The sequence below is a fragment of the Oncorhynchus nerka genome, linkage group LG7 (genome assembly GCF_034236695.1).
Source record: "Oncorhynchus nerka isolate Pitt River linkage group LG7, Oner_Uvic_2.0, whole genome shotgun sequence".
Lineage (NCBI taxonomy): Eukaryota > Metazoa > Chordata > Actinopteri > Salmoniformes > Salmonidae > Oncorhynchus > Oncorhynchus nerka.
In genome coordinates this window covers 90504985-90519984 of record NC_088402.1, presented here as the reverse complement: position 1 = coordinate 90519984, position 15000 = coordinate 90504985, and the positions used below count along the sequence as shown (strand labels likewise).

Below are 15000 nucleotides of genomic sequence, written 5' to 3'. Positions count from 1 at the left end.
TGTGTGAGAGACAGCGTCTGTGTGTGTGTGAGAGACAGCGTCTGTGTGTGTGTGTGTGACATCGTCCCTCTCTCCCAGGTGGTGGTGTCTCTAGTGAACGGGCGTCCCGGGGCTATGAACTTCTCCTACTCTCCAGTCCTGAGGGATTTCACCAAGGCCACCAACATCCGTCTCCGTTTCCTCAGAACCAACACCCTCCTGGGACACCTGATGGGCAAGGCCCTCCGCGACCCCACCGTCACACGCAGGGTGGGTACTGGGTTAGGGTACTGGGTTAGAACACATGGTAGTGGATTAGAATACTGGGTTAGGATACATGGTAGTGGGTACTGGGTTAGGATACATGGTAGTGGTTAGTGGGTTAGGGTACTGGGTTAGGATACATGGTAGTGGGTAGTGGGTTAGGGTACTGGGTTAGGACACATGGTAGTGGGTTAGGGTACTGGTTAGGATACATGGTAGTGGTTAGTGGGTTAGGGTACTGGGTTAGGACACATGGTAGTGGTTAGTGGTTAGTGGGTTAGGGTACTGGGTTAGGACACATGGTAGTGGTTAGTGGGTTAGGGTACTGGGTTAGGACACATGGTAGTGGTTACTGGGTTAGGGTACTGGGATAGGACACATGGTACTGGGTTAGGACACATGGTAGTGGGTTAGGGTACATGGTAGTGGTTAGTGGGTTAGGGTACTGGGTTAGGACACATGGTACTGGGTTAGGACACATGGTACTGGGTTAGGACACATGGTACTGGGTTAGGACACATCGATACTGGGTTAGGATACTGAGTTAGGATACTGGGTTAGGATACTGGGGTAGGATACTGGGGTAGGATACTGGGTTAGGATACATGGTACTGGGTAGTGGGTTAGGATACTGGGTTAGGATACTGGGTTAGGGTACTGGGTTATGATACTGTGTAGTGGATTAGGATACTGGGTTAGGATACTGGGGTAGGATACTGGGTTAGGATACTGGGTTAGGGTACTGTGTTAGGATACTGGGTTAGGGTACTGTGTAGTGGATTAGGATACTGGGTTAGGGTACTGGGTTAGGGTACTGTGTTAGGATACATGGTAGTGGGTTAGGATACTGTGTAGTGGATTAGGATACTGGGTTAGGGTACTGAGTTAGGATACTGGGTCAGGATACTGGGTTAGGATACTGGGTTAGGGTACTGGGTTAGGTTTGTGGTTAGGATACTGGATTAGGTTTGTGGTTAGGGTACTGGGTTAGGTTTGTGGTTAGGGTACTGGGTTAGGATACTGGGTTAGGTTTGTGGTTAGGGTACTCAGTTTGGGTACTGTGTAGTGGATTAGGATAATGGGTTAGGGTACTGGGTTATTTTTGTGTCTTTAGGGTACTGTGTTAGGGTACTGTGTAGTGGGTTAGGGTACTGGGTTAGGTTTGTGGTTAGGGTACTGGGTTAGGTTTGTGGTTAGGGTACTGGGTTAGGGTACAGGACCAACACCCTCCTGGGGCACCTGATAGGCAAGGCCCTCCGTGATCCAACCATCACACACAGGGTGGGTACTACTGGGCAGAGGGGAGAGAGGGTAGGGGGAAGGAGGTAGAGAAGGGGTCAGAGGGTAGGGGGAAGGAGGTAGAGAAGGGGTCAGAGGGTAGGGGGAAGGAGGTAGAGAAGTGGTCAGCGGGTTGGGGAGCGGGTGGTAGAAAAGCACTTTACATTAAAAAATGCAGATCTATTGTGCAATCACTTGTCAACTTGATCTAATGTCTTTGTGCTCTGCCTGTCTCCCTGCAGTATTACTACAGTATCAAGGACATCAGTATCGGAGGACGCTGTGTGTGTAACGGCCACGCTGAGGCCTGCGACCCACACGACCCCAACGACCCCTACAAGTAAGGGGGACAGTCTGACTATACACTAATAGATGATAGCTTCTAGAATAGAGATTACTACACCTCATTAGATTCTGTAGAGATTACTACACCTCAATAGATTCTGTAGAGATTACTACACCTCATTAGATTCTGTAGAGATTACTACACCTCAATAGATTCTGTAGAGATTACTACACCTCATTAGATTCTGTAGAGATTACTACACCTCAATAGATTATAGAATATATATTACTACACCTCAATAGATTCTGTAGAGATTACTACACCTCATTAGATTCTGTAGAGATTACTACACCTCAATAGATTCTGTAGAGATTACTACACCTCAATAGATTCTGTAGAGATTACTACACCTCATTAGATTCTGTAGAGATTACTACACCTCATTAGATTCTGTAGAGATTACTACACCTCAATAGATTCTGTAGAGATTACTACACCTCATTAGATTCTGTAGAGATTACTACACCTCAATAGATTATGTAGAGATTACTACACCTCATTAGATTCTGTATAGATTACTACACCTCATTAGATTCTGTAGAGATTACTACACCTCATTAGATTATGTAGAGATTACTACACCTCAATAGATTCTGTATAGATTACTACACCTCATTAGATTCTGTAGAGATTACTACACCTCATTAGATTCTGTAGAGATTACTACACCTCAATAGATTATGTAGAGATTACTACACCTCATTAGATTCTGTAGAGATTACTACACCTCAATAGATTCTGTAGAGATTACTACACCTCATTAGATTCTGTAGAGATTACTACACCTCATTAGATTCTGTAGAGATTACTACACCTCAATAGATTCTGTAGAGATTACTACACCTAAATTACACACATAAATTCTGTTAATTAATTAAAGACATTTAGTCTTAAATGAACCTGACTCCTCTCTTTACCTCTCACCTACGTGTATGTTGGCATACGGACCCCCGCGCTTCTCAACATCATCGAGAAACATTGCGTTTCCTTGTAGGCCTACTTGGGGGGGAGGGTGGAAACTGGGAAGCGAGTTGTAGCCTGTTTCTGTTAGAGTTTTTTTTTTTAATTAAAGAATGTGAAAAAAGGTTGTGTCTATTTGATGCTTTTCATGAAAACATTTCATAGTTGTTCTTTAATTTGCTCTAAAATCAAATAAAGTCATTGTGGGCTAAATATTCTATCGACTACATCGTACTGAATTGTTGTAAATAATTCAAATTAAACAGTTCAGGGGAAAAACATGAATCTGGTAAAAGGCCGACATTTGGACGTTTACACATTTTTTTTAAAAGTCTGACCTGTAGAAATGTAAACAATGTGAATTTAGAGACAATGTATTCCTTAACAACAGTCTATGGTTAAGGGTGTGATCTGAGTGGGCATTCTATTGTTACATGTCTAGTTTGTCTATTTCTATGTTTGGCCTGATATGGTTCTCAATCAGAGGCAGGTGTTAGTCATTGTCTCTGATTGGGAACCATATTTAGGTAGCCTGTTTGGTGTTGGGTTTTTGTGGGTGATTGTTCCTGTCTCTGTGTTTGCACCAGATAGGACTGTTTTGGGGTTTTCAACGTTTCTTGTTTTGTTAGTTTGTTCATGTGAAGAGTCTTTATTAAAGAACCATGAATAGTAACCACGCTGCGTTTTGGTCCTCCGCTCCTTCGACACAAGAAAAGCGTTACCGGGCTCTCAACATCATTATCGTTAGGATATTCACACAATACCGGCGGGTGTTGCGCAATAGCCTACACATTTGCGCGCAGTGGACCTGGTGTCCAATCCCGAAGCACAGAAACATATGGAAACACTAACTCATTACCTTGATGCTTTCTTACTAGAACCTGCTGTAAATAAAGCAGGAAGTGGCATCTTTTAATCACTCGACTGCCGTTCAGGAATTATTTACTGGATCAACTGATGATGGTTGGCAATAGGACTACCTATTACCTAAACTATTACCTATTACCTAAACTATAGAATACGTACTGTGATAAACTATAGAATATATACTGTGATAAACTATAGAATATATACTGTGATATACTATAGAATATATACTGTGATATACTATAGAATATATACTGTGATATACTATAGAATATATACTGTGATAAACTATAGAATATATACTGTGATAAACTATAGAATATATACTGTGATATACTATAGAATATATACTGTGATATACTATAGAATATATACTGTGATATACTATAGAATATATACTGTGATAAACTATAGAATATATACTGTGATAAACTATAGAATATATATTGTGATAAACTATAGGCCTTCATACTGTGATATGCTATAGAATATATATTGTGATAAACTATAGAATATATACACTGTGGTAAACCATAGAATATATACTGTGATATACTATAGAATATATACTGTGATATACTATAGAATATATACTGTGATAAACTATAGAATATATACTGTGATAAACTATAGAATATATACTGTGATATACTATAGAATATATACTGTGATAAACTATAGGCCTTCATACTGTGATATACTATAGAATATATACTGTGATATACTATAGAATATATACTGTGATATACTATAGAATATATACTGTGATAAACTATAGAATATATATATACTGTGATAAACTATGGAATATATATTGTGATAAACTATAGAATATATACTGTGATAAACTATAGAATATATACTGTGATATACTATAGAATATATACTGTGATAAACTATAGAATATATACTGTGATAAACTATAGAATATATACTGTGATAAACTATAGAATATATACTGTGATAAACTATAGAATATATATTGTGATAAACTATAGAATATATACTGTGATAAACTATAGAATATATACTGTGATAAACTATAGAATATATACTGTGATATACTATAGAATATATACTGTGATAAACTATAGAATATATACTGTGATAAACTATAGAATACGTACTGTGATAAACTATAGAATATATATATACTGTGATAAACTATAGAATATATACTGTGATAAACTATAGAATATATACTGTGATAAACTATAGAATATATATTGTGATAAACTATAGGCCTTCATACTGTGATATGCTATAGAATATATATTGTGATAAACTATAGAATATATACACTGTGGTAAACCATAGAATATATACTGTGATATACTATAGAATATATACTGTGATATACTATAGAATATATACTGTGATAAACTATAGAATATATACTGTGATAAACTATAGAATATATACTGTGATATACTATAGAATATATACTGTGATAAACTATTGGCCTTCATACTGTGATATACTATAGAATATATATATACTGTGATAAACTATGGAATATATATTGTGATAAACTATAGAATATATACTGTGATAAACTATAGAATATATACTGTGATAAACTATAGAATATATACTGTGATAAACTATAGAATATATATATACTGTGATAAACTATAGAATATATATTGTGATAAACTAGAATATATACTGTGATAAACTATAGAATATATACTGTGATAAACTATAGAATATATACTGTGATAAACTATAGAATATATACTGTGATAAACTATAGAATATATACTGTGATAAACTATAGAATATATATTGTGATAAACTATAGAATATATACTGTGATATACTATAAAATATATACTGTGATATACTATAGAATATATACTGTGATAAACTATAGAATATATATATACTGTGATAAACTATAGAATATATTCTGTGATAAACTATAGAATATATACTGTGATATACTATAGAATATATACTGTGATAAACTATAGAATATATACTGTGATATACTATAGAATATATACTGTGATATACTATAGAATATATACTGTGATAAACTATAGAATATATACTGTGATATACTATAGAATATATACTGTGATAAACTATAGAATATATACTGTGATATACTATAGAATATATACTGTGATAAACTATAGAATATATATATACTGTGATAAACTATAGAATATATTCTGTGATAAACTATAGAATATATACTGTGATATACTATAGAATATATACTGTGATAAACTATAGAATATATACTGTGATATACTATAGAATATATACTGTGATAAACTATAGAATATATATATACTGTGATAAACTATAGAATATATACTGTGATAAACTATAGAATATATACTGTGATATACTATAGAATATATACTGTGATAAACTATAGAATATATATTGTGATAAACTATAGAATATATATTGTGATAAACTATAGAATATATACACTGTGATAAACCATAGAATATATACTGTGATAAACTATAGAATATATACTGTGATATACTATAGAATATATACTGTGATAAACTATAGAATATATATTGTGATAAACTATAGAATATATATTGTGATAAACTATAGAATATATACACTGTGATAAACCATAGAATATATACTGTGATAAACTATAGAATATATACTGTGATATACTATAGAATATATACTGTGATAAACGATAGAATATATACTGTGATAAACTATAGAATATATACTGTGATATACTATAGAATATATACACTGTGATAAACTATACAATATATACTGTGATAAACTATAGAATATATACTGTGATATACTATGGAACACGTACTGTGATAAACTATAGAATATATACTGTGATAAACTATAGAATATATATATATATACTGTGATAAACTATAGGCCTTCATACTGTGATATGCTATAGAATATATACTGTGATAAACTATAGGCCTTCATACTGTGATAAACTATAGAATATATACTGTGATAAACTATAGAATATATACTGTGATAAACTATAAAATATATACTGTGATAAACTATAGAATATATATTGTGATAAACTATAGAATATATACTGTGATATACTATAGAATATATACTGTGATAAACTATAGAATATATACTGTGATATACTATAGAATATATACTGTGATAAACTATAGAATATATACTGTGATAAACTATAGAATACGTAATGTGATAAACTATAGAATATATACTGTGATAAACTATAGAATATATACTGTGATAAACTATAGAATATATACTGTGATAAACTATAGAATATATTCTGTGATAAACTATAGAATATATAATTTGATAAACTATAGAATATATACTGTGATAAACTATAGAATATATACTGTGATAAACTATGGAATATATACTGTGATAAACTATAAAATATATACTGTGATAAACTATAGAATATATATTGTGATAAACTATAGAATATATACTGTGATATACTATAGAATATATACTGTGATAAACTATAGAATATATACTGTGATATACTATAGAATATATACTGTGATAAACTATAGAATATATACTGTGATAAACTATAGAATATATACTGTGATAAACTATAGAATATATACTGTGATAAACTATAGAATATATTCTGTGATAAACTATAGAATATATAATTTGATAAACTATAGAATATATACTGTGATAAACTATAGAATATATACTGTGATAAACTATGGAATATATATTGTGATAAACTATAGAATATATACTGTGATAAACTATAGAATATATACTGTGATAAACATCAGAAGCCTCCTCCCTAAGTTTGTTTTACTCACTGCTTTAGCACACTCTGCTAACCCTGATGTCCTTGCCGTGTCTGAATCCTGGCTCAGGAAGGCCACCAAAAATTCAAAGATTTCCATACCCAACTATAACATCTTCCGTCAAGATAGAACTACCAAAGGGGGCGGAGTTGCAGTCTACTGCAGAGATAGCCTGCAAAGTAATGTCATACTTTCCAGGTCCATACCCAAACAGTTCGAACTACTAATTTTGAAAATTACCCTCTCCAGAAATAAGTCTCTCACTGTTGCCGCCTGCTACCGGCCACCCTCAGCTCCCAGCTGTGCCCTGGACACCATTTGTGAATTGATCGCCCCCCATCTAGCTTCAGAGTTTGTTCTGTTAGGTGACCTAAACTGGGATATGCTTAACACCCCGGCAGTCCTACAATGTAAGCTAGATGCCCTCAATCTCACTCAAATCATCAAGGAACCCACCAGGGACAACCCTAACTCTGTAAACAAGGGCACCCTCATAGACGTCATCCTGACCAACTGGCCCTCCAAATACACCTCCGCTGTCTTCAACCAGGATCTCAGCGATCACTGCCTCATTGCCTGTATCCGCCACGGAGCCGCAGTCAAACGACCACCCCTCATCACTGTCAAACGCTCCCTAAAACACTTCTGTGAGCAGGCCTTTCTAATCGACCTGGCCCGGGTATCCTGGAAGGACATTGACCTCATCCGTCAGTTGAGGATGCCTGGTCATTCTTTAAAAGTAACTTCCTCACCATTTTAGATAAGCATGCTCCGTTCAAAAAATGCAGAACCAAGAACAGATACAGCCCTTGGTTCACTCCAGACCTGACTGCCCTCGACCAGCACAAAAACATCCTGTGGCGGACTGCAATAGCATCGAATAGCCCCGTGATATGCAACTGTTCAGGGAAGTCAGGAACCAATACACGCAGTCAGTCAGGAAAGCTAAGGCCAGCTTCTTCAGGCAGAAGTTTGCATCCTGTAGCTCCAACTCCAAAAAGTTCTGGGACACTGTGAAGTCCATGGAGAACAAGAGCACCTCCTCCCAGCTGCCCACTGCACTGAGGCTAGGTAACACGGTCTCCACCGATAAATCCACGATTATTGAAAGCTTCAATAAGCACTTCTCAACGGCTGGCCATGCCTTCCGCCTGGCTACTCAACCTCGGCCAACAGCTCCGCCCCCCGTAGCTCCTCGCCCAAGCCTCTCCAGGTTCTCCTTTACCCAAATCCAGATAGCAGATGTTCTGAAAGAGCTGCAAAACCTTGACCCGTACAAATCAGCTGGGCTTGACAATCTGGACCCTCTATTTCTGAAACTATCTGCCGCCATTGTCGCAACCCCTATTACCAGCCTGTTCAACCTCTCTTTCATATCGTCTGAGATCCCCAAGGATTGAAAGCTGCCGCAGTCATCCCCCTCTTCAAAGGGGAGACACCCTGGACCCAACCTGCTATAGACCTATATCCATCCTGCCCTGCCTATCTAAGGTCTTGAAAGCCAAGTCAACAAACAGGTCACTGACCATCTCGAATCCCACCGTACCTTCTCCGCTGTGCAATCTGGTTTCGAGCCGGTCACGGGTGCACCTCAGCCACGCTCAAGGTACTAAACGATATCATAACCGCCATCGATAAAAGACAGTACTGTGCAGCCGTCTTCATCGACCTCGCCAAGGCTTTCGACTCTGTCAATCATCATATTCTTATCGGCAGACTCAATAGCCTCGGTTTCTCGGATGACTGCCTTGCCTGGTTCACCAATTACTTTGCAGACAGAGTTCAGTGTGTCAAATCGGAGGGCATGCTGTCCGGTCCTCTGGCAGTCTCTATGGGGGTGCCACAGGGTTCAATTCTCGGGCCGACTCTTTTCTCTGTATATATCAATGATGTTGCTCTTGCTGCGGGCGATTCCCTGATCCACCTCTCGCGCAGACGACACCATTCTATATACTTTCGGCCCGTCATTGGACACTGTGCTAGCTAACCTCCAAACGAGCTTCAATGCCATACAGCACTCCTTCCGTGGCCTCCAACTGCTCTTAAACGCGAGTAAAACCAAATGCATGCTTTTCAACCGATCGCTGCCTGCACCCGCATGCCCGACTAGCATCACCACCCTGGATGGTTCCGACCTTGAATATGTGGACATCTATAAGTACCTAGGTGTCTGGCTAGACTGCAAACTCTCCTTCCAGACTCACATCAAACATCTCCAATCGAAAATCAAATCAAGAGTCGGCTTTCTATTCCGCAACAAAGCCTCCTTCACTCACGCCGCCAAGCTTACCCTAGTAAAACTAACTATCCTACCGATCCTCGATTTCGGCGATGTCATCTACAAAATGGCTTCCAACAGTCTACTCAGCAAACTGGATGCAGTCTATCATAGTGCCATCCGTTTTGTCACCAAAGCACCTTATACCACCCACCACTGCGACTTGTATGCTCTAGTCGGCTGGCCCTCGCTACATATTCGTCGCCAGACCCACTGGCTCCAGGTCATCTACAAGTCCATGCTAGGTAAAGCTCCGCCTTATCTCAGTTCACTGGTCACGATGGCAACACCCATCCGTAGCACACGCTCCAGCAGGTGTATCTCACTGATCATCCCTAAAGCCAACACGTCATTTGGCCGCCTTTCGTTCCAGTACTCTGCTGCCTGTGACTGGAACGAACTGCAAAAATCGCTGAAGTTGGAGACTTTTATCTCCCTCACCAACTTCAAACATCAGCTATCCGAGCAGCTAACCGATCGCTGCAGCTGTACATAGTCTATTGGTAAATAGCCCACCCATTTTCACCTACCTCATTCCCATACTGTTTTTATACTGTTTTTTATTTTTTATTTTATTATTTACTTTTCTGCTCTTTTGCACACCAATATCTCTACCTGTACATGACCATCTGATCATTTATCACCCCAGTGTTAATCTGCAAAATTGTATTATTCGCCTACCTCATGCCTTTTGCACACATTGTATATAGACTGCCCATTTTTTTTCTACTGTGTTATTGACTTGTTAATTGTTAATTACTCCATGTGTAACTCTGTGTTGTCTGTTCACACTGCTATGCTTTATCTTGGCCAGGTCGCAGTTGCAAATGAGAACTTGTTCTCAACTAGCCTACCTGGTTAAATAAAGGTGAAATAAAAAAAATAAAAAATAAACTATAGAATATATACTGTGATAAACTATAGAATATATACTGTGATAAAATATAGAATAAATACTGTGATAAACTATAGAATATATACTGTGATAAACTATAGAATATATACTGTGATATACTATAGAATATATACTGTGATAAACTATAGAATATATACTGTGATAAACTATAGAATATATACTGTGATATACTATAGAATATATACTGTGATAAACTATAGAATATATACTGTGCTATACTATAGAATATATACTGTGATAAACTATAGAATATATACTGTGATATACTATAGAATATATACTGTGATAAACTATAGAATATATACTGTGATATACTATAAAATATATACTGTGATAAACTATAGAATATATACTGTGATATACTATAGAATATATACTGTGATATACTATAGAATATATACTGTGATAAACTATAGAATATATACTGTGATAAACTATAGAATATATACTGTGATAAACTATAGAATATATACTGTGATAAACTATAGAATATATACTGTGATAAACTATAGAATATATACTGTGATAAAATATAGAATATATACTGTGATAAACTATAGAATATATACTGTGATATACTATAAAATATATACTGTGATAAACTATAGAATATATACTGTGATATACTATAGAATATATACTGTGATATACTATAGAATATATACTGTGATAAACTATAGAATATATACTGTGATAAACTATAGAATATATACTGTGATAAACTATAGAATATATACTGTGATATACTATAGAATACTTCATTTTGGTGAACATTGATGGCTGCTAAAGGGTTTTGTCGTCGTTTAGCGCACCACCAGAATGATTGTCCTGCTGGTGATGACCCGCCAGGTTTGGATAGGCTTCTTATTGTTTTCATTTAGAATTCATCTTCCAGAACATTCACACCTAGCTAACATGTTCAATCAACAAACAGTCTGGACACTTTCCTACTGTCCTCAGTCACATTTCTGTCTCTAAATTTCATTTAGAAAAATAATACGGTCAATTGATACAGACTTTCCATACTGGTGCTATATTCAGTGTGTTGTTGGTTAAACATCGTGTTCCAGTCCCCTCGTGGGAATCGGTCCCAGTAAGTTGCTGTGCAGAATATCTAATATCCTACAACCGCCTCATATTGTGCTGAAAGTCAATGAGTCTGCGCTGTGTCTTGCCCTTTCAGGATATGGCGTTTTGAGTCTTCTACTTTCAAGGAAATCATAGTATTGTAGGTTTAGTTTGATTTATATTGATAATTAGATTCTAGAGCGGCAGGGTAACCTAGTGGTTAGAGTGTAGAGGCGGCAGGGTAGCCTAGTGGTTAGAGTGTAGAGGCGCCAGGGTAACCTAGTGGTTAGAGTGTAGAGGTGGCAGGGTAACCTAGTGGTTAGAGTGTAGAGGCGGCAGGGTAGCCTAGTGGTTAGAGTGTAGAGGCGGCAGGGTAGCCTAGTGGTTAGAGTGTAGAGGTGGCAGGGTAACCTAGTGGTTAGAGTGTAGAGGTGGCAGGGTAACCAAGTGGTTAGAGTGTAGAGGCGGCAGGGTAGCCTAGTGGTTAGAGTGTAGAGGCGGCAGGGTAGCCTAGTGGTTAGAGTGTAGAGGCGGCAGGGTAACCTAGTGGTTAGAGTGTAGAGGTGGCAGGGTAACCTAGTGGTTAGAGTGTAGAGGTGGCAGGGTAACCTAGTGGTTAGAGTGTAGGGGTGGCAGGTAGCCTAGTGGTTAGAGTGTAGAGGTGGCAGGGTAACCTAGTGGTTAGAGTGTAGAGGCGGCAGGGTAGCCTAGTGGTTAGAGTGTAGAGGTGGCAGGGTAGCCTAGTGGTTAGAGTGTAGAGGCGGCAGGGTAACCTAGTGGTTAGAGTGTAGAGGTGGCAGGGTAACCTAGTGGTTAGAGTGTAGGGGCGGCAGGGTAGCCTAGTGGTTAGAGTGTAGAGGCGGCAGGGTAACCTAGTGGTTAGAGTGTAGAGGTGGCAGGGTAACCTAGTGGTTAGAGTGTAGAGGTGGCAGGGTAACCTAGTGGTTAGAGTGTAGAGGTGGCAGGGTAACCTAGTGGTTAGAGTGTAGAGGTGGCAGGGTAACCTAGTGGTTAGAGTGTAGAGGTGGCAGGGTAACCTAGTGGTTAGAGTGTAGAGGCGGCAGGGTAACCTAGTGGTTAGAGTGTAGAGGTGGCAGGGTAACCTAGTGGTTAGAGTGTAGAGGTGGCAGGGTAACCTAGTGGTTAGAGTGTAGAGGTGGCAGGGTAACCTAGTGGTTAGAGTGTAGAGGCGGCAGGGTAACCTAGTGGTTAGAGTGTAGAGGCGGCAGGGTAGCCTGGTGGTTAGAGTGTAGAGGCGGCAGGGTAGCCTAGTGGTTAGAGTGTAGAGGTGGCAGGGTAGCCTAGTGGTTAGAGTGTAGAGGTGGCAGGGTAACCTAGTGGTTAGAGTGTAGAGGCGGCAGGGTAACCTAGTGGTTAGAGTGTAGAGGCGGCAGGGTAACCTAGTGGTTAGAGTGTAGAGGTGGCAGGGTAACCTAGTGGTTAGAGTGTAGAGGTGGCAGGGTAACCTAGTGGTTAGAGTGTAGAGGTGGCAGGGTAACCTAGTGGTTAGAGTGTAGAGGTGGCAGGGTAGCCTAGTGGTTAGAGTGTAGAGGCGGCAGGGTAACCTAGTGGTTAGAGTGTAGAGGTGGCAGGGTAGCCTAGTGGTTAGAGTGTAGAGGCGGCAGGGTAACCTAGTGGTTAGAGTGTAGAGGTGGCAGGGTAGCCTAGTGGTTAGAGTGTAGAGGCGGCAGGGTAGCCTAGTGGTTAGAGTGTAGAGGTGGCAGGGTAACCTAGTGGTTAGAGTGTAGAGGCGGCAGGGTAACCTAGTGGTTAGAGTGTAGAGGCGGCAGGGTAACCTAGTGGTTAGAGTGTTGGACTAGTAACCGGAAGGTTGCAAGTTCAAAACCCCCGAGCCGACAAGGTACAAATCTGTTGTTCTGCCCCTGAACAAGGCAGTTAACCCACTGTTCCTAGGCCGTCATTGAAAATAAGAATTTGTTCTTAACTGACTTGCCTAGTTAAATAAAGTAAAAATAAATAAAGCAATTTCAAACAAAAATTAATTATTCAAAATGGTTGGAATTACTTTTCTTTCTTCAATTGAACTTTATTTGACACCGGTTTATTAGTCAGCAGGTATAGGGATTAGATTTTTCCAGTAATCCTGTTTTATTTATTCTGTCAACATTGTAGAAACTGGATATCGTGTAGTGTGGTGAGCGTACAATTTTCCTTTTATTTAAAAAGGCGCCAACAAAACAACAAAGGAAGTGAAGCTTACAGGGCTATAGCGCCACTAACAAAAGTCAACTACCCACAATCACAGGTGGAAAAAAAAAAAGGGCTGCCTAAGTATGATTCCCAATCAGAGACAACGATATCAGAGACAACGATAGACAGCTGTCCCTGATTGAGAACCACACCCGGCCAAAACATAGAAATAAAGAAACCTAGAAAACAAAACATAGAATGCCCACCCCACATCACACCCTGACCTAACCATATAGAGGAATAAAACGGCTCTCTAAGGTCAGGGCGAGACATAAAAACAGTATGGGGATGAGGTAGGTAGTTGGATGTATGTTATAGTGTGTTTGTATTACATGTGTCTGTGCCTGTGTGTGTGTGTTTGTGTCTCTTCACACTCCCCACTGTACAATAAGGTGTATTTTTAAAATCTGATTATATTGCTTGCATCAGTTACCTGATGTGGAATAGAGTTCCATGTAGTCATGGCTCTGTGTAGTACTGTGGAATAGAGTTCCATGTAGTCATGGCTCTATGTAGTACTGTGGAATAGAGTTCCATGTAGTCATGGCTCTGTGTAGTACTGTGGAATATAGTTCCATGTAGTCATGGCTCTATGTAGTACTGTGGAATAGAGTTCCATGTAGTCATGGCTCTATGTAGTACTGTGGAATAGAGTTCCATGTAGTCATGGCTCTATGTAGTACTGTTGAATAGAGTTCCATGTAGTCATGGCTCTATGTAGTACTGTGGAATAGAGTTCCATGTAGTCATGGCTCTATGTAGTACTGTGGAATAGAGTTCCATGTAGTCATGGCTCTATGTAGTACTGTGGAATAGAGTTCCATGTAGTCATGGCTCTATGTAGTACTGTGGAATAGAGTTCCATGTAGTCATGGCTCTATGTAGTACTGTGGAATAGAGTTCCATGTAGTCATGGCTCTATGTAGTACTGTGGAATAGAGTTCCATGTAGTCATGGCTCTATGTAGTACTGTGGAGTAGAGTTCCATGTAGTCATGGCTCTATGTAGTACTGTGGAATAGAGTTCCATGTAGTCATGG

The 15000-nt window shown here is 38.6% G+C and overlaps 1 protein-coding gene across 1 annotated transcript in view; it reads left to right on the top strand.

Moving 5' to 3' along the window:
• The window catches only part of LOC115126216 (laminin subunit alpha-5-like), a 323432-nt gene that overhangs the window by 71166 nt on the left and 237266 nt on the right, over positions 1-15000 (top strand). The window contains exons 5-6 of the mRNA XM_065021107.1: positions 79-249; positions 1764-1861. Of these exons, the coding sequence (XP_064877179.1) occupies positions 79-249; positions 1764-1861 (269 nt within the window). The remainder of the gene's footprint in view (positions 1-78; positions 250-1763; positions 1862-15000) is intronic.